This window comes from Malus domestica, chromosome 02, assembly GCF_042453785.1.
Source record: "Malus domestica chromosome 02, GDT2T_hap1".
Taxonomy (NCBI): Eukaryota; Viridiplantae; Streptophyta; class Magnoliopsida; order Rosales; family Rosaceae; genus Malus; species Malus domestica.
Genome location: NC_091662.1, coordinates 37481753 through 37502427, shown reverse-complemented (window position 1 = coordinate 37502427; position 20675 = coordinate 37481753). Strand labels below are relative to the sequence as shown.

At 39.4% G+C, this 20675-nt stretch overlaps 3 protein-coding genes across 4 annotated transcripts; 2 read left to right on the top strand and 1 right to left on the bottom strand.

Moving 5' to 3' along the window:
• Positions 1-1407: 1407 nt before the first annotated feature.
• On the bottom strand, positions 1408-2260 carry LOC103413585 (non-specific lipid transfer protein GPI-anchored 13-like). Of its 2 annotated transcripts, none has more exons than XM_070811062.1 (3): positions 2076-2260; positions 1833-1943; positions 1408-1701 (listed from the first exon to the last, which is right to left on the bottom strand). In XM_070811062.1, the coding sequence occupies exons 1-3, from the start codon at positions 2143-2145 to the stop codon at positions 1619-1621; spliced, it is 264 nt and encodes an 87-aa protein (XP_070667163.1). In that variant the 5' UTR covers positions 2146-2260; the 3' UTR covers positions 1408-1618. The 2 variants fall into 2 exon arrangements, with proteins under 2 accessions (XP_070667163.1, XP_028955012.2); XM_029099179.2 differs by having other exon boundaries at positions 1842-1943.
• Positions 2261-8512: 6252 nt separating this feature from the next.
• Positions 8513-11078, top strand: LOC103418604 (ATP-dependent Clp protease ATP-binding subunit CLPT1, chloroplastic-like). Its single transcript, XM_008356711.4, has 6 exons — positions 8513-8955; positions 9052-9087; positions 9203-9312; positions 10123-10302; positions 10482-10609; positions 10685-11078. Exons 1-6 carry the CDS (start codon positions 8720-8722, stop codon positions 10715-10717), a joined length of 723 nt encoding a protein of 240 aa, XP_008354933.3. The 5' UTR covers positions 8513-8719; the 3' UTR covers positions 10718-11078.
• A 7296-nt stretch (positions 11079-18374) lies between these two features.
• Positions 18375-20675, top strand: LOC103418605 (AAA-ATPase At4g25835-like). The gene has a single exon (XM_008356712.4). The coding sequence runs from the start codon at positions 18808-18810 to the stop codon at positions 20476-20478; it is 1671 nt and encodes a 556-aa protein (XP_008354934.3). The 5' UTR covers positions 18375-18807; the 3' UTR covers positions 20479-20675.

Below are 20675 nucleotides of genomic sequence, written 5' to 3'. Positions count from 1 at the left end.
CCACCAGTGTGGGTTTCACCAAACCAAGGCCAATTCTCATCCATTTTGGGGTGGAAACTGAAGAGGGAAGGCCAGTGTGAAGTTTCCAGGTGATGGCTCGATGAAAATCGTCGGAAAAATGATGGAAAACCACAGGATATTGCTTCGGGTCAAAACCAGGTCGTGGTGGGGGAAACGAGTCGCACGGTCACCTAGTTTCCCCATTCTCTCCTTTCTTTCCTTTCCTCTCTCCTCCTTCGTCCGTTCTCTTTCTCCCTCTTTTCTGATTGGCCCCCTTAATCCCTCATTTCTCTTCTTTTAATCCCAGTCATCCATCTCTTTCCTTTCTCCATCACAATCATCCACGTGACGCTTCCAGATTTTCTGGAGCATTCTAGATTATGGTCAAATGACCATTTCACTCATAACTTAACTCGCTCATAACTTATTCGTTATAACTCCGTTTCACTAACGGTTTATGCCTACGCGTTCGTGAGATTGAACTCTATTCAAAAATATAAATTGTGACCTCGAAAGGCCTACGGGTTTTAAATAACTAATTTCAAAACTTCAAACTTCGTAACTAGTTTAATTAAAATCTAAATTCAAATAAATTAATATAAATTCCTGAAAAATAATATAAAATCTCAATAATACAAATACGTATATTATAACAATGAAATCCAAGAACGGGATTTCACAGTGCGCCCCTTTTGGGCACACCTATTAAGACCCACAAACAATATTTTAAACAAATATCTCATAACCTAAATGAATTTACCACAAGACCCTTCTGTTCCGAAAAATCTGGGCCGAGTTGTTACATACAATTACATTTATACCAAACGACCACACTCCACTATAGACACCACCATAATACCCTTACAATTGTTAATACCATCACCATCGCCAGCCCGACTACTACTGCCATCGCTACCATTTTCATCGCCACCACCTATGACTGCAACTACCAACATTACACCATTGTCACCATCACCACCACCACCATTGCAACTGCCAACTATTTTGCAATTGTCACCATTACTGCTGTCACTAATGCTACCTCTACACCCCAACCACCACACCCTATTATTAGCACCACCACACCACCCTCTCCAACTACTATCCTCAACACCACTATCATTGCCAACCCCACCCCCACACTATGTCTATTTTTGTTACTACATACAATTATATCACTTTTACATTGAAATTTACCAAATACTTTTACATCACTTTTTTTACTCACAACACTTTTAAAAGTAAAATTTATCAAAAATCCAACTGCTTTAATTTATAGCTAATTATTCTTAAACACAGCAAAAGCAGTATTTTTGAAAAACACAGCAATTCCAAACTGAATGTAAATCTGAAAAGATTAAGAGAATGGAATTTAGATGAGAGAAAATAAGTTTCATGGGAACTCAGTTGTAAATGGCAAAAGTACATACATTATAAGAGTTGCATTTTGTACAATCAAGCCATGACAGCCAATATATCAATCAATCAACCAATCAACCTGTCTCAAGATCTGAGTTTGTAATAATGGTGTTTAATCCGTTTCAAGCATCTAGATGAACAAGTACAAAACCATTAAGGGGAAGCACCAAGACGAATCTCTAACCACAACCAATTCTTTCTACTGCAACAGACCGACGATATTCTGTCGAGCAGCCCCACTGCTAGATCTTGACCCCATACTGGCAATCGTTGGACCCTCCACTGTTATATATACAAAAGAAATTAAAGAACCCAAAATTGTTATAGTTAATTTTTATTCAAGCAGAGAAAAGCAAAAGTAGTTAATTCAAATTATCGTATATTGCTATTAATGTAAGTAATATATTAGTTACCACAGTTACCAGTAGTACTGGGAGCAAGACTGCTGGCAGTTTTAGTAGAGTTGCCTTCCAATTGATAGAAAGCTTGAGCTTCTGGTGATTTAGGATCCAAATGCAGAAGTTCTGCGCGCACTCAGTAATTCCATGCCAACCAGAAAATTAAGCAGAAAAAATAGCGTGTCAAAATTAGAATACTACTGCAAAATGGTATGTATGTATGTATATAAAACTCGAAATACTTATGTACGTACGTACCGGGACACTTGGAGACATTCGCAGGGGCCTTGCAAACAGCAGGCAGACCTAAAGCAAGCGTTACATTCATCTGTAGACCGAGTTCAGGATCATTGCGATCTTTAATGATAACACAAAGGCACTTCTTATTGTTGTTGACCACTTGTTTGAAGGACTTGGATTGTCTGCCCTCTAATTTTGGTGCCCTCCCTGTGCCCTTCTGGTTTTGTGGTCATGGTTAAGCTACGTCAACATTTTATATTACTATTTTTTTTTGTTTTATTATTTTTATAAAAAAATAATATAAAATATTGACGTGTCTTAACCGTGACCACACAAAACAAGAGGGCACGAAGAGGACACCGAAATGGGTGGGCAGACAATCCAAGTCCCTTGTTTGAAACCAGTGCAACAGTCTGGTGTAGGAGCCTTGGCTTGACCTCCAACGTAAGGCGGACACGTGGCCATCCCTACTAACTGCTGTGTACATTCCTCTCTGTCTTTTTGCTGAATCTGCTGTTGCAAAGCTTGCCGTATAACTTGATGTCATAATTAACAGGACTAGGACCAAGTAGGCAAGAGATTTTTTAGTGTGATCGTCACACGATGTGGTACATCACGTGTTCTTATATAAATTATGGGTTATGTGTGTTAAAATGTTAATTACTTAAAAATTAAAATTTTCCATCACTTGCATAAAAACAAGTGATGTACTATCGATATTTCCATCACAACTAAAAATTTCTCAAAGTAGACAAACCCTAATGCCATTTTCTGAACTGAAATTAGTAAAGGATAATATTTCAGTACAAGGTTGAAGAGAGAGAGAGAGAGAGAGAGAGAGAGGCCCCTTGTTAATTTATAAGAGAAATGAAAGTGGTAGCTAGAGTGTATTGGTGGACTAGTGGTGGTGTGGCCTTGTTGGTTTTTTGGATCGACGGGTTTGTGGGATCCCACTCTAACAATACGATATTATATTAGATTTTTGGATCGACGGGCTTGCGAGGTTTTACTCTAGCAACACCATTACTGTTACAACTTTATTACGTGCCAAATCTATCAAGTGTTGAGTTTTATCACAAAAAATAGCAGTATTAGTTAAAGTGAGGTAATCATATTTAAATCTCATTATTTTCTTTTCACCCACCAATGTAGGATTCCAACAGACCTTTGGGTTCATCCAAGAGGCATTTGGGCTCATTCTTTCCAATGGCCACTTCCATTTCATAATTTTCTTTCAAGGCTATTTCTCAGCACTGATGCCACCATGACATCGTTCAACCATATTGTCGACATCATACACAGCACAACACATCTTATTTCATTAAAATAAAAAAGACTTGACAGGGTTGTGGTGGTGATACACACACTTTTTTTTTTTTTTACACTCATGTTTTATCTTGTGTATTGTTTTTTTGTTTGATTTATTGTGGTGATACACACATTTTTTTTTTTACACTTATGTTTTATCTTGTGTATTGTTTTTTTGTTTGATTTATTTCATCTAATGGGAACACAAATAATAATAAATATTGTGAGGCTAAAAATAGTACGAAAACTTTTTTTCTCAAAGTGTACTTAGTTAGGGCTAGTTTGATATCTAGTTCACTTTCAGTTTCTAGTTTTAATATTTTTGTGCTTAAGATATGAAAACAATATATAGAAAGAAAAAAATATGGTGAAGAAGGATGGTGATAGGAAGGAGAAGAAACAAAGAAGGAGAAATGAATCTTAAAACTTAAAACAACACATAAAATGATTTTGGTTTTCATTTTGTGTGTCTCTCTTACATTATGTTTAGATGAGGGAAATAAACTTTGAAATTTGGGTAAAAGTTAGAATTTATAAATTGACATGCACAAATTCCTTTGTTTGGATCCATAATTATAGAAACTTAGAATTTCTACATTGAAAAAAAAACTTGAAATTTGGGATCTCTAATTCCCAAGTTTAAATTCCATGTAAATATGTGTCATTTCTCAATTTCTATGATTAAGAGTTTAAAAATAACAAATTTCATATTCAATTCCATTGTTATTTTAGGTTAACCAAACAAGAAAATTCACAAATTTTAGAAAATAAAATCCCGTCATTTCAATTTCTGACACACCCCGACCGAGGTCAAGGCATGCTGACCGTCACGTGAGAGTGACGTAGCCATGTGCACAGTGCGGAAGCGATAAAGACAGCAATTATACGAATAATTAAAAACCATATTTCTAGAGTGCACTACTAAACAGAAAGTGATAGGAGTTAGTTACAACTGTGAACACTCCTAATCAGAGCATAAAGTCTAGGTGCAGTCCAGTAAGACAAGTACTAGTTGTACAATAACAAGAATGTCCTACTATTATTCAAATAGGTCAGAACAACCGACGTCCTTGAGCCACCAACAGCAAGCTTACTTAAAACCTGGAGGGGCACAAAACAGAAAACGTGAGTGGGCAAAAACAAATGTTTTACAAAATCATTTCATTTATCAATATACTAACCCCTCGCTGTAAAACATGTATAATTTTCCCAGAATCAAGATATAAGCATATATATATATATATATATATATCTGAAATCATATCAATTCATTTCATGCATCACATAATCATATTCATAGGTATATATGTCATGCCAAGATATAATAGAGTAAACAATTCAGGTAAGAATAATTTCATAGAATTGTGATATGTTAGCCGAAACTCATGTGGTAGTCTGTATGGCTGAATTCATAGCTCATACTCAATCTAGCCGGAGTCACTACTATGACCTATACGGCAATATAGTGCACATAAGTCGGAACCACTGAAAAGGGTCTGTACGACAAGATTGGGTGAAATATAATTATGCTCAATTCTATTCTCTCATAATAGCCGGGCGATAATCGCTAGTCACCTACGAGTCGGAACCATAATAAGGTCTGTACGACAAGACTATGCACTTAAGTTGGATCCAATATGAGCATATAGTGCGGGAGATGACGTAAATAAACAGGCCTGTATTTCATATATCTGGCTAATTCACAATCACCCTAGGTGCAGTTTTATGAGCTCAACATTACTTAATCACATATCACATATCACATATCACATCATCGATGATTCACACAACCAAACATAACTTATCTGAACTCACCTGTGCCTCCACAGCACCAAATATATATATATATATATATATGCAACCATGCAATGCATATTCAAAATATAGAAGCATTTGACATATTATTTCAAAGCATACTTTCTTTAAAATGCATTTCTAGGAAATATATCAAGTATATAAATATATACTGAAAACAAAAGCCCACTCACTGATATGTCGACGAGTCGTAACCCCCGAGTCCCCCGTGGATACGCTCTTCCTCGGAATAAGTCTCACCTATATGCGAATTAACTATAAAAACGTTATTTTAAAACACATATACAAAACTAGCTAATAACTTCTCATACATTGCTCAATTTGGGTATATGAATATACCACAGTGATCTACACAACTTCAGGATCATCCCCATATTTTTAGAAATATTTTTGGACCTCCCACGCGCCACCACGCGCCGCAAGGGCACGGCAAACTCACTAATCTCGCTCGTTTCTCAACCATTTTTCATGCAATTGGTACCAAAATGAAGCTAATAACATGTAGAATCACGTTATACCTATTTAAACCCTCAGATTCCACGAAATCACGTTGGAGAAAGCTCGAAAATCCGGTAACCTCTGCAACTCTTCGAACCTAAGCTTTCCGACGTCCAATTTTCACCAACGATCCACTCCGAGCCTCCTTAGGACCTCCTAAAGCTCCCTATGAGCTTAAAAACTCCTAAAAACCACGCATTAATTAGTGCATGCACAATACTCAAGATCGAGGTTATGGTTTCTCGAGTTTTCAACGTCCAAATCACCTCAAAACTTCTCAAAAACTTAAATAAAGTTGTTTAGAACATTTCTTAACCATTAAAACATGTTAAAACAACCACGATCAAAGTCAAGGTATTGTACCTCACACCGGAGCTTCTAGTTCTTCGAGTTCTTGTGAACTTCTCCTCGAACTAAGAGTACCATTCGACTCGTGGAGTTATCAGGAAGACGATGGTGACTTTAAATTCCTCGATATGTAAATGGTAGCTGGTGTTTGGGAGTTGTCCGTACGAGAAGGGAGAGAGAGAGAACCGAGAGGGAGAGTATGGGAGTGAGAGAGAAAAGGTGATGTGGATGTGTGTGTGTGGTCTAGAATTGGTCAACAACCCAAAATACACAATATACCTAATCCTAATTGGTCCAAAACAATTAGGATTTGACAATAATGATCCATACGTACACTTAGACCACATCACACAATTTAACGTCCATGGGTATTTCCGACATTTCACATCATCAAGAATAAAATAATACACATCTCCAAGACGGGCTGTGACAATTTCCGTCAATTCCTTAATAATATTAAATTTCTTCATCCAAACTATGTTTCTACATGTTTCTCACCATCCTTCATCCACAATTCTATTACTCTTATGTCTTTCATGTCTTTCTCCGCTATCTCTAACACAAAATGACAAGAACGAAATGGTTATCAAACGAGTCTTTAGGTGGCATGGTTTTCATCCGAATCAGTAGCAAATGATTTTGGTTCGTCTCTCATCATCCTTTTTGCCTCGATGAGTTCTTCCTTCCTCTAGTTCTTATTTATCTCAATTCTAACCATCTTGTTCGCTCGATACTTCTCTCACTTTCGACCGGTGACATAATTTAGAATCTTTGAGCCAGATGGTGGTCTTGAGTTTGTTGTGTTTTGTAGTATCTCTAGAGGAGTTTTTTCAGTGTGCTTTTCAGGGCTCTTGGTCTTTTTATTGGTTGTGAATCTCTGACTGAATCTTAGGATTTTGCCCCTCTCGTGAAATTTCTCATGGTTCACTTTTATGGGCTTGCTCTGTCAAGCTTTGGAATTTCCCATGTCCCATTGCCCTTGGGTCGAAAATTACTCAGACTAAAACTATTGGCAAGCAATACATATAATTGAGATAGGTCATTTACTTTTGCACTCAAGATCCTTACATGTACCATCTAACCGGCTAGAATAAGGGGGAAGGGCTGAGGGGGTCGTTTAAGAGTCGTTAAATGTGTCTAGTGATTTATATCAAATATTGACTTCATGTGGAATCGAGTTGAAATTATCCATTACAAGAATTAAAGCCCCAAAGAGCTCATAGAGAAAGTGAAATAACCAAAGAGCTTCATATCCGATCGAATAAGAAAGCAAAAGATCAAACAAGAAGAAAACAATCCCCAAAATATATATAACTTGGTCCACATATATATCTTCTTCCAGATCTCTCCCAAACAAATATAAATTCCTTCAAAATCAACCTTCAAATCCCACTCTTGATGACTAAGGCCTTCTGAAATTTCATTATCTACTAAAGAGCTCATAGAGAGAGTAGAACTTGATTAGTTGTAATTAGAACACAATAATGATATAAATTCACTTCATTCATATTCTTAGTCTATGTTGTTAGTAAACAATTTAGGCCCCGTTTGGGATTGAGGTGATTTTAAAAAAAGCCACTGTGAAAAAAAGCTGAGGGTCATTTTTGTGTTTGGTAAACTGAAAAAAAAGGGCTTATTTTGGAAGCTGCTGTGAGAATAAGCTGAAAATCAAAGGAAAAGCTGAAGCTGCTATTTGCTGCTTTGAAAAAAAGCCAGTTTTTTCAAAGCACACGGAGCTACAGTGCTCCTTTAATGAAAAGACACACTATCATCCTGCTTTTTTTTTCCAAAAGCACTTTCACAAAAAAGTTTACCAAACACTCTACCGGCTTTATTTCACAGCCGCTTATTCTCACAGCACAGCCGCTTATTCTCACAGCAGCTTTTTTTCAAAGCACAGCAATACCAAACCAGCCCTTAGTGGCATGAGTTTTCCCATACCAACTTCTTACTTTTCCTATTCCTAGGCTATCTGATCACTTACTTCTCATTAAAACTTACTTTAAGTAAACATGCCCTTAATGAAACAAACCAACCTAAATCTACAAATACAAGAAACTTAAGAGATAACCTAGAAAATAAAATGTGATTATGAAATTGTCATAATACATTCATATTTTGTCCTTCTCCAACATAAACAACCATAAAAAGAAGACAAAAAAAAAATGATATTGCATCAACGAAGAAAGAATAAGCCTTCACATATCTCCTATGATAAAGACTAACTTGCACAACAATTGATGATACAATATAAAGGAATGTTAACAATCATTAAACAGTCTACCTTCTTTAACTCTTATTCCAACCTTATTGTGTTGCACCATGTTCTTAACTATTTTCTTTATTTTCTGAGACACCCTTTAAAGATTAAAATGGACCAAATCCAACAAAATCAATGTAGTAAAAAATCAAAAATTAAAAACTAAAAACTAAACACGACATGTCGTTGTATAGAGACTGCAAACACGTGGTCATGGAATTGTTTTGAGCCGCAAAGATCGATGTAGCCAATCTCTTGAGTTTAATTCGAAGCTCGAGCACAGACGTCCGAAGCAAGACAAGGACTCCACCCTCCACTCTCTCCGCTCTCACTCCCAGGCTTCGCTAGGGCTAGGCTAGGGTTTCTGAGAATTGGAATTGTAATTGGAATTGGGGTACAGAAACAGCAGCAGCAGCAGCAGCTGCAGAAGAATATGGCATCCACCTCCTTTGCACTCTCAGCTCTCTCAATATCACCCTCTTCTACCTCTCAACCCCACAGAAACCCTAGCGCCTACTCTTCTCCCTCCCTTCCCCGCCATCTTCCCCCCTACAACCTATCTACCACTTTTCTCGGCTCAAGGCTTTCCATTCGAATTCCGAATCTAAAGCACATGGCTTCCAAGCCTCGGACGGCCGTCGCCACCATCCTCTTCAGCCTCCCAACAGCGTAAGTCTTCATCTCCCAAGTGGTGGTTTTGTAATTGTACCTAGATTAAAGCCCAGCCCATCTTAGTGGTACTGTGCTGATTGTTTTGTTTTGCAGGAAGCCCGACAGGATTTCTACTGGGAAAAACTCCAAGTGAGTATATTAGTTTCATTTAATTGCATTTCTTGTGTTTCTTCTTTCTTGTGCGTGCCTGTATGTTTCCATGTGAATGTGAGTAGTGAGTTATTTATTGAATTTTGGTGTTTAGATGGTCCGCCAGAGCGATAAAGTCGTTTGCTATGGCTGAATTGGAAGCAAGGAAGCTTAAATATCCCAATACAGGGACCGAAGCACTTCTCATGGGGATTTTGGTTGAGGGTTAGTCAGCTTCTTTCGAGCTCATTCTCGTCCTTATTTGTGCTTCCATGTTTTTTTATTTTTTATTGATTTTTTGTTATGAAATGTTAAAACGCTGGTAATTGCCCTGCCTTCATAAAAGTGGCTCCTTTTGTAGATAACAAAACGGTTCCGTGTAACTAATATGTTTGCTAAGAGAAAGTGTGCCTGCACTTTAGCATTTCGAGAAGTATGAATGGCTTTGAACTTGTCACTGATGATTTTATGATTTGATGATGCTGCATCTTGGGTTTATGGAAAAACCACAGAGGAAACAATATTTGTATTTTCTGTCTAGGGAGTTGATTTTCCCACACCCTTTTTAGCCTCCCGCAAACCCCTCTTTGTTTCTAACCATGATATTGAATCAGTTAAACTGAAACAACGAACATGATTAAATAGGGTTGTGTAGGAAGGGATAAAAGGGTGTGTGTTTATCATTTCCCTTTTTGAAAAGTGGTATGTTTGAAGTCTTTATTATGGTTCTTGTTATCTTTACAGAAACCAAGAGAGGAAAGCTTGCTCATTTTCAAATCATAAACAAAGAGATTGACTTTTGATACTGTTCTCAGTCTTATTTCTACTTGATCTTTAACATTAACCTTTATCTGGATGAGCTTTGGTTCACTGGATCATAAGTTGTTTATTTCAAGAATCTTACCATGCTAAAGACTCACCTAGCAGCTCCTTCAGTGGCTTCCATGTGCCCTCGCCTCTTTGTCATCATTTGTTTAGTGTTCTTTATTTTTTGTTTGTGTTCATGTTAATCAGATATATTACTTTTGACTTCAGGAACGAGCCTAGCTGCAAAGTTTCTTAGAGCTAATGGAATTACGCTCTTCAAGGTTCGAGATGAAACTGTAAATTTACTTGGAAAATCAGACATGTACTATTTCAGCCCTGAGCATCCTCCATTAACTGAACCAGCTCAGAGGGCCCTTGACTGGGCTTTTGATCAGAAACTAAAATCAGGTTGGTAAATTTAGGTTCAGAAAATCTAGTGATGGTGATTTTGTGGTTCTTTGAAATCTAGGATTGTCATCAGTTTCCACCTTTCCCGTGTAGACATGTATGCTCTCCATGCATAATTGTTTGGTTGGCTAGGGCATTTTTATACTCACTTGTTATTGAGATTGTCTTCTCTGATGCAGGAGAAAATGGGGAAATAACAGTAACTCATCTGCTTCTTGGGATTTGGTCTGAAAAAGAGTCAGCAGGTCACAAGATCTTGGCGTCCCTAGGTTTTGATGATGATAAAGCTACAGAGCTTTCCAAATTTGTAAGTTTTAAGCTGGATTTTCTTCTTGAGTAGTTTTTGTTTAACGACTGCTAATATGGCTATTGTTTCATACAGATGGATAAGGATTATGATCGTAGCTTTAAATAAGGTATAAGGAGGCAAAAACGCCCCATTCTTCAAACAATTGCTTGCTGTCAAACCTTCTCCTACGCAGCCTCCAAAAGATATCGCTTCCTGGTGCTTTTGGTTCAGGAAGTTCCTCTGCATATGGTGTGTTTCAGGATGGGGATTCGCAAACAATTCTGGAATTCAAAAATTCCACGCAGCCCTTGCTACTCGTGGCCCCATTTTAAACAATCTTTTTTATGTGTACCATAACTTCCCATACGACAACATACTTAGGACTTGTCAAGTTAGCTAAATCAGTGTGTTTCATTATCTACACTTAAGTTCGAATTTCATTGTCCGTCCTTTAAATAAATTTAGTGTAATATTTTTACCGCTTGCATTTAAACCTCCCAAGGGGAGCCAATTAGTAATTTGAGCATGCAATCAATAATGTAGGAGAGGAAAAAGAGTGCAAAAACTATTTTTCTAATTATACCATGTGTTTTGCACATAGTCCACATGCATGGTAATAAAACCAACAAATGTCATTGCATGAGTAATTTTGTCACTAGGTGTAAATCTCAGGTGCAAATTTTTGGTGGAGTTTAAACGAAAATCGTGATGTTGGCTTTGACGTTCTGGTGGAGCTTGATTCTCCTCCTCCTCCTCCTCCTCCTTGTGCGCGGCTGTTTATGCCTTTAATTCCTTTTTTCTCTTTTCGCTTTTCCTTTTTCTTTTGCTTTTATCTAAATTTCAACCATGATCGATAGGCTGACAGCTAAGCATTTGAAAAAAAAGGGAAACCAAAATGCATACTCGCAGCGAAGAACCGGTAGATCAAAATTCCTACCAAGGTGCTCATGGACTCACTTTTTTCATAAAAGAATCTGCAAAATTAATTTTTCTAAAAAAGAAGAGAAAATATACTTTGTATAAAAGTAGGAGCCCTCTAAAGAGGAGAATTTGCTAGTGCCTAGCGGCCAAGATAAAAAAAAAAAACATTATCATCTGCCCTTGTATAGTGTATATGCTTTTAGCTACCACAAAAAAAATACTCACCGAGCATAGGGAATCCCACTTAGTGCTTCATCATTTTACATGTTATCATAAGGATGGACGATAACAAATGTGGTCAACAAAAGTCATCAAGTGGTGTGCCAATCTACATGTTATAGCAAATGTGAACAACAAAATTGATATGTTCCACATCTTGTATATTTTATTAAAAAACTAAATTCACGTGGTACAATTAGTATCATTGGAACGCCAAGCGACCAAGTGGTTACTACCGCAATTGCTACCACAAAAAATAACCCACCTTGTTGGCTGTAGTTGCAATCTCCCAACCCCTCTGATTGTCACCACCGCTTGCACCAAATGACCACCTCCAAAAATTTACTTCTTGTCTTGAAGGCTCGACCAGCAACCCTATCGCCGCCACCACCATGAGAATCTGTCACATCAGTTTTCTTCTTCTGGATCTAGAACTAAGAGCTCGTTTGGACGTGCTTTTAAAGTGACTGAAAACGCTTTTGGTGAAAATATTTTTAAAACCAATCATTAGTAAAAATGAAAGTAAATTCTGAAAAAGCACTTAAAGTGCTTCCTGGAAGAAGCACATAACTGTGTTTCTTGCATAAAACACTTTAAGTGCTTTTGGAACCAAAAAATATTTTCTCTAAAAACGATTTCAGTCATTTTAAAAATACATTCAAACAAGTCATAAATCACCATGATCTAAAAAATTAAGCTCTTTGTTTTCCTTTCTTATTTGATTTATCAAATTTTTTTATTATATCAATTAAGAGCTGAATACCAATTTCATGATTTTAGAGAGAAAATTTATGAAAACTTTCAGATTTTCTGGGTTAATGAGCAGCGGGGTGAAGAAGAGAGAGAGAACTTATTAATTTAAGGGTAATGTTTGGGAGATTAAATGTGTAAACCAAATTTGCAAACTAAATTATGTGTCACTAATAATAAATAAGAATGTTAATCAACACTTAACTAATAATCTAACCATCAATTTCTATGTCATTTAATTTACAAAATTTAGTCTATACATTTAGTCTTCTTAGCATTACCGTTAATTTAATTACAATTTTTTTTAAATGAATTAATGGGGAACTATACAACATTTACTCTTGGAGTGAGAAATCAACATGCCTAATGTGTCCAGCAGCTAGACTTGGTTTTTTTTTTTTTTTTTTTTTTTTTTTTGGAAACTGGAAATATATTACCAGGGCAAAGATGTCAGAGAGCTACAAAGAAAGCCTACACCGAGACCAACAAGCAACAAGGCAACAAAAAACAAAGCAACGAAGGGGATAGGGAGAAAGATACTAGATCCAAGTTCAAGCGTTCCCCCTTCGACTGCCACAATAGATCAAGGGGGACAAGGTAAACCATCGTTATTAAGTACATGAACCAACGAAGATGGAAGTTTGTTAACCCAAGTGATATTGAACATCTCTGTGTTGCTTCGCGACGCCAAAGTATCCACCACCATATTGGCTGATCTTGGAACCTAAGACCAGCGACAGCCCTGAAAAGACTCCCCTATCCGTTTAATTGTCGCTAAGGTAGGAAAGGTCTCCCATCTACCATTTTCCAACGAAGTTGATAAGGATGAAATCGAATCCTTCGAATCAGATTCAATGATTACCTAACGGTGTCCCAAAGCAGTAGCCAATTCACATCCTCGCAAAATAGCTAAAGCTTCGGTCGTGGCTGCATTTGGAGCCTGGACCACATACCTTGCGGCAGCCACAAACATACCCATCATACCCCTAATCACAATCCCCACAAAACCATTCCATAATGATACCATCCAGCAAGCATCAACATTAACTTTCAGGAAACGGGATGAAGCCAAGTAGCAATGGAATGAAACCAATCCACCCATGAAGTAATCCCAAGTCTATCAACTTTGTAATTGAGAATTCCACCAAACCAGATAGTCTCCACCCAAGGGCATAATAAGAGGAGATGTTCAATAGATTCCTCTTGACTATTACATATCAGACACTTCGGTGATGGGGCTGATTTTCATATAAAAAGATTCTCCATCGTAGCCAGGACACGATGAGCAATTCGCCACATAAAGTTACGAAGTTTTGGTGGGGTTTTCAACTTCCAAATAATTTTCCAAATCTATCTCAATAGAGAGCGGGGAGATTGGGGTCGTTGATCCACCAGGGAACCCTGCAAAGACCTTGCCCAGTGATACCCAGACTTGACCACATACAACCCATTCTTGGTGGACGGCCAAACAAGTCGATCATTCCTCCTAGGATCCCCAATGTGTGTAACCAATATAACATCCTTCTCCTCCACTGACAAGAACGGTTGAAGGAAACTTATGTCCCAGGAACAGAAAGTAGGACTGATAAGGGGCATCACCTTAGTATCTCTAATCACCGACACCTCCCTACTAGCCATTGGATGACCCAACGGAAGGGAGGGAAGCCACATATCCATCCACAAACGAACATTACACCCATCTATGATTTTCCGGTGCGACCTATTCATCAACAGATCCCTACCTACCAAAAAAACTGGTCCAAGCCAAGAGGCCCTACTCCCCTGTTGAGCATCAAAGAAAGAACAATGCGGAAAATATCTAGCTTTGAGGACCAATACCCATAGAGAGTTTGGGTTAGAATCAGCCTCTAACACTGCTTAGCAAGTAAGGCATCATTAAAATCATTAAAGTTCCTGAACCCCATACCCCTATCTTGCTTCGAGAGACCCAAAGTGTTTTTAGACACCCAATGAATTTTTCGCTCATCACCAACTGTTTCCCACCAAAACTCAGAGATCAGAGAGTCCAACTCATTGCACACCGCCGCCGGGAACTTAAATAAATTCATAAGGTATGCTAGAATCACTTGAGCAACCGCTTTAATTAATACCTCTTTGCCCTCTTGAGAGAGAATGTTTTGCTTCCACCCTTGTAGTTTCCGCAAAATCCTACCTTTAACATAAGCAAGACCTTGCCACTTTGATCTTCCCCATATAGTAGGAACACCAAGGTATGTTCCCGGAGCGAAAACCACAAGCATATTAAGAACTTGTCCCAGCTCCATCGACACTACCATCGGCATATTGGCACCAAAGAAAACGCACGATTTTTGTAGATTTACTACTTGGCCCAAAGCCACACAATAGTCTTCAATGATTTTGACCAGATTGCAACAGTTCATTCTAGTGGCCTTCAAAAATATAAATGTGTCATCAGCAAAGAAAATATGGGATATTACCGGACCATGCGGCTTCATCTTCACCCCTTCCAAATGCTTTCACTCCACCGTCGATTAAAGCATCCTAGAAAGAACATCACTGACCAATAGGAACAAATAAGGAGATAAAGGATCCCCTTGTCATAAACCTTTTGAATGAGCAAACTTGTTGCCCAGTTTCCCATTAAGAATTACCGCAAAGTTAACCAAGCTCACACAACCCATGATAAGTTTCCGCCAACTAGAATTAAACCCATCTTCTCCATAACAACATCAAGGAAATCCCACTTCATCTGATCATATGCTTTATGTATATCCAGCTTAATGCCAAGCTCAAACTTACATCTTGTTTTCCTTAGTTAAAGGAAATGGAATAGTTCGTGAGTAATCCCTACATTATCTTGAATTTGTTGTGAGAAAGATGCTTGATGATGGAGCGAACTATTTATGTGGAGGAGGAATTACAGGACATCCCAGTTGAGTATTAGGATATGTGGGAGTTCATGGAGGAGGTCTCTGAGCATGAGAGGGATGCATGGTTGGCCTGAAAAGAGGGAAAGTCTTCCCAAGGTGGTGGCGGCCGGCCTTCCACAGAAATTCACCATGATTTAAATCTTTTGGAACTACTGTGGTCTTCGATCGGACATGGTAGTTTAAGCCTTTCATGGGCTTATTCAGAAATATAGGCCCTCTATGATTTTTCTATCGGAAACTAAGATGAAGGATCATAGAATTGATGGTGTGAGAAGATGAATGGGGTTCAAGGACGGTTTCAATATTTCCCCAATTGGTAAGTCTGGTGGATTGAGCCTATGGTGGGATAACCAATTGGAAGTTGACATTAGTTTTTCTTCAAAACATGTTATTGATGCTTGGGTGTGAACGGTAGGGGAGTCTCGATGGGTAAGAGTGACAGGGGTCTACGACACTGCTTATCGGGGGGGGGAGAAAGCACTGCTTTGGGATTGGATGAATACTCATTTCAACCCCTCTAGTATTCCTTGGCTGTGTGGCGGCGATTTCAATGAGTTTATTTAGGATTACGAGAAATCTAGTGGAACAGTTGTTTTGTTTAATAGGCTCCAATATCTGGAAGATTTTATGAACACGGTGGAGTTGGTTGATCTCGACTTCAATGGACCCTCCTTCACTTAGAGATGTACTAGAAGTTGAGAGCTGGTGGATGAAAGGTTAGATAGGGGGCTTATCAATCAGTTATGGCAAGTTTCTTGGCCGCATACTATGGTCACACACAATACTGTTTTGGGTTTGGGCCATTGCCCTATTATCATCTAGTGTGATCCTCGATGAACTGCTAGTCGAAAGTTATTCCACTTCAAAGCTTTTTGGGCGAAGGAGGAGGAATGCAAAAGGTTGGTGAAAAGTTGCTGGGACCGTCCTTGCGGTTGTGATGCGTTGGATCGATGGCAAAAACGGATCAATGATTGTCGATCTCAGCTCATTACTTGAAGTAGAAGGAAATTCAAAATGAGGGAACAAAAAATTACGGAGCTTATGTCCAAGCTTGGGGAGCTTCAAAAAGATTGGGGAGCACATATTGATGAGATTCATGAGAAGACAAAATTGATTGATAGGTTATCGGCATAGGAGGAAAGCTCTTGGCAACAAATGTCCAAGGTTAAATGGCTTCGTGAAGGAGATGCTAACACCAAGTTCTTCCATCAATCCACCATGCAACGACGGAGGAGAAATCATGTGATGAAACTTAAAAAGGAGGATGGTAGTTAGGAGGAGCATCCGAGTTGAGTGAGGAAGCTAATAGATGACTATTTTCTAAATCTCTTCACCTCTGCAGGGAGAAGGGAGTGGGGACCAATATTGGAGTGTGTAACTCAGTCAGTTACTGACAACATGAATGAGTCCTTGATGTCTTCAATCTCGGATGTGGAAATTAAAGAAGCAACGCTGCAAATGGGCGGTCTCAAGGCTCCGGGACCTGATGGCTTCCAAGGTGTGTTCTATCATTCTTTTTGGGAGAGTATTAGGGAGGAGGTTAATGCTCTGGTTCGGATGCTGGAATTTGGGGAGGCTAATCCTCGTCGACTCAACGCAACTCACATTGTGCTTATTCCAAAAGTTCAAAATCCGGAATCTGTTTCCCAGTTCCGACTGATTAGCTTATGTAATTATTCTTATAAGATTTGGCTAAGGTTTTGGCTTCAATATGACATGACATGTGTGTGAACTGCAAAAAAATGTTCAATACTTGAACTTAACTAAATATGTATAAAGAGTTGAATTACTATTAATAACATTATATAATTGTACGTTGGAGAATGGATTATTACAAATGAAAATATAGCGAAATAATATACAACTTAGACGTAAGAATTTCACTACTAATACCACTGAAACTTTTGTAAAATTCAATACAATAAGTGGTTGAAATAATATCGATGATGTTGATTAATCATAATAAACCTAAAAATTTATCAAATTGTGACAAAACCTCAACTTTCCTCTTCATTAAGAGTTGGACTTGTGTCGTGAATTGGTTTTATTGTTCATGTACTCACCTTGTACACGAGAGAGTGAAACAGAATATGAAAGCCTCTAGGGAATGGGGATGGAGAATATCAAAAAGCAAAAGAAGAAGAGTCAGCTTTCTGCTTTAATGCATCATCTTTATTAGCCATATTCTTTTGCTTTGCTGAGGCTTTTTCAGCCACCTCTAACAGCAGATCTGAACTCCATATTAATATAGTGAACGAGATTTAAAGATGCCCCAGTGACCAGTCACAGATATATTTCCCCACAATATCGCCCTTTATTTACACATTAACTAATACTAAGTAGACTATTTTTTTAAACTAAATTTACAAATTTTGTGATATGTAACCAATAAAAAAATAAACACATTAATCAAAATTTAATAATACAATCATCAACAACCACATCTTATTATTTATAAAATTTAATGATTTCCGTAGCATTATCCTTGCACATTAGAATGCATGCAACTCTGGCCCCGGCCCCTGCTTAATAATTTGTTTTCTTCTCCCATAGTACATATAAAAATAAATAATGCATTTCCATGCATGAAGGTAAAGTCCTCACATCACATTAAGTAGACCATCTCTATGGCACCTACTTACTATGATTTTATAAAAAATGGGTATAAAAAAAACTGAGCTTAAAAAAATGTTTAGTAAACATTTAAAAACAGTTTATTTTCACAGTTTTTTGTGAAAAAAAACTGAAAACATGAAGCAGCAAAAATGAACTTAGGGGGTGTATTCAATTGGGATTTTGAGAGATTTTAATTCTTTTAATGAATCTAGGGGTATTCAATCAGGAATTGAAGTGATTCTCTGAAATTTAATGTGTATTTAATCAGGATTTTAAGATAGTATATGAAAATCCTTAGAAATCCGGGTGTATTCAATTAGAATTTTAATGAAGTTTATCACATTACAGGTGTATTCAATTAGAATTTGATTTTAAAGAATTTGAGAAAGTTGAGGAATTAGAGGGAATTGGAGAGATTTCGTAGTGTATTTTGAGCATCCACAAATCTCACCTCTCCCCAAGAGATTTCGAGGGAATTGAATCAAAATTTTACATGGAATCTCTACAAATCAATTAAACTCCATAAAAATCCATGGATTTATAAATTCATTAAAATCTCTCAAATTCTCAATTGAATACACCCTCCTTATTCTCACATCACAACAAAAACAATTTTTTTTTCAAAATACAGCAATACCAAACCAGCTCCTTAATTACCACTACTACTTGTGGACACAGACAAAATCGCAATCGATCAGTGATCACTGCGTACTATATATCGCCGCGGCAACTGCAAGTCTGCAAGTCTGCAGGCAAGACAAAAGATCGGTAGCCAGAGAAACGATTAGAGATTTATACATGGAGATGTTGTCACAGCTGTGGTCGTTGCTGGGGCTGCTGACAGTCCTCCAGAATGTGCTGCCTTCCCAGCTGCTCTCCCTCCTCCACTCCCTATACGAGTCCCTCCAAGACATGCTCACCCCCTACTCCTACTTCGACGTCCCCGAGTTCAACGGCTACTGCGGCGTCCACCTCAATCACCTCTACCGCCACGTCAACCTCTACCTCAACTCCCTCGTCAACGCCAACGCCTCTGCCAGTTCTGCCACCTCCTCCTCCTCCTCATTCAATTCCCGCCTCACCCTCTCCCGCTCCAACTCTTCCAACCGCATCTCCTTCACCGTCGCCCCCAACCACTCCGTCCACGACTCCTTCCGCGGCCTCACCCTCTCCTGGACCCACCACGTCGACACAGTCCAAGACTCCCTTGAAGAGAAGCGCTCCTTCGTCCTCAAGCTCCCCAAGCGCCACCGCCACGCCCTCCTCCAGCCTTACCTCCACCATCTCACCGCACGTGCCGAGGAATTCGAGCGCGTCTCTCGTGAGAGGCGGCTCTTCACCAACAACGGCCACGCCTCCTACGACTCCGGCTGGGTCTCCGTCCCCTTCCGTCACCCCTCCACCTTCGAAACCCTCGCTTTTGAACCCCAACTCAAGAACCAGCTTACCGGAGACCTCACGGCGTTTGCCGAGGGCAAAGAGTTTTACCACAGGGTGGGACGCGCGTGGAAGCGGGGTTACCTTCTGTACGGCCCTCCCGGTTCAGGCAAGTCGAGCTTGATCGCTGCCATGGCCAACTACCTGTGCTACGACGTCTACGACCTCGAGCTCACCAAGGTTTCTGACAACTCGGAGCTGCGAGCTCTGCTCATACAGACCACCAACCGCTCCATCGTAGTCATAGAAGACATAGACTGCTCCCTCGATCTGACGGCTGACAGGCAGCAGAAAATGATCTCCAATTCAACTTCCAAGGCTAGACTGAGATCATCGAGGATGCAGGCTCAGCAGAAGCAGGACAACGACGAGCAAAACGGCGGAGGGAGAGTGACGCTGTCGGGGTTGCTCAACTTCACGGACGGCCTCTGGTCTTGTTGTGGAGATGAACGCATCATAGTGTTCACCACCAACCACAGGGACAATGTGGACCCGGCGCTGCTGCGCTGCGGACGCATGGACGTCCACGTCAGCCTCGGCACCTGCGGTCCCCTCGCCTTCCGGCAGCTGGCAAAGAACTACTTGGGGCTCGATGCCCACCCTCTCTTCGAAGCAGCGGACGGGTGCGTGAGGTCGGGCGGGGTACTCACGCCGGCCCAGGTAGGAGAGATTCTGTTAAGGAACAGAGGGAATGCTGACGTGGCAATGAAGGAGGTGGTGTTGGCGATGCAGGCCAGAATCAACTTGGGTGTTGGTGGGGGAAGCCGAGATCAACTAGCTGAGCTTTACTCATCGTGCGATGATCAGACGGTGAGGATGAGGTCATCGTCACCGGAGAGCGTGCTGGTGGGAGTGGGTGGTGGGTCACCGGAAAATTGGGTGACGTCGTCACCGAGGGGGATGGGGAGGAAGAAGAAGGCGGCTGCCGGGGCTGAAGCTGAAGGGGATCAGAGCAGCCAGAGGATGAAGATGAAATTGTTAGTGAGGCTTAGGTCTTTGACGAAGTCCGACTCCGGAAGGAGGGGAGTCTGATCCTCCGCTCCTTTCGTAACTCCATCATTTGTTAATTAATTAATTATCTAGTAAATTAGTTTTTTTTTTTTGTCAAATGATAGATTTGTTATATTAGAGGGCTGATGGGGTTTGAACTCATGTCATGGTGTACGAACAACACTAAAATTTGATGAAGTTTAGAAAAATGTCTTATACAAGATTAAAATTTGATTTTA

Bases quoted from the DNA above. Each gene is read 5' to 3' on its own strand.
- LOC103413585 (XM_070811062.1), bottom strand. From the start codon at position 2,145: ATGAATGTAACGCTTGCTTTAGGTCTGCCTGCTGTTTGCAAGGCCCCT. The intron at 1,944-2,075 runs GTACGTACGTAC...GAGTGCGCGCAG, and splicing joins GAATGTCTCCAAGTGTCCCG to AACTTCTGCATTTGGATCCT. The intron at 1,702-1,832 runs GTAACTAATATA...TATATATAACAG, and splicing joins CAGTACTACTGGTAACTGTG to TGGAGGGTCCAACGATTGCC.
- LOC103418605 (XM_008356712.4), top strand. From the start codon at position 18,808: ATGGAGATGTTGTCACAGCTGTGGTCGTTGCTGGGGCTGCTGACAGTC.
- LOC103418604 (XM_008356711.4), top strand. From the start codon at position 8,720: ATGGCATCCACCTCCTTTGCACTCTCAGCTCTCTCAATATCACCCTCT. The intron at 9,313-10,122 runs GTTAGTCAGCTT...TTTTGACTTCAG, and splicing joins CATGGGGATTTTGGTTGAGG to GAACGAGCCTAGCTGCAAAG. The intron at 10,303-10,481 runs GTTGGTAAATTT...TCTCTGATGCAG, and splicing joins TGATCAGAAACTAAAATCAG to GAGAAAATGGGGAAATAACA.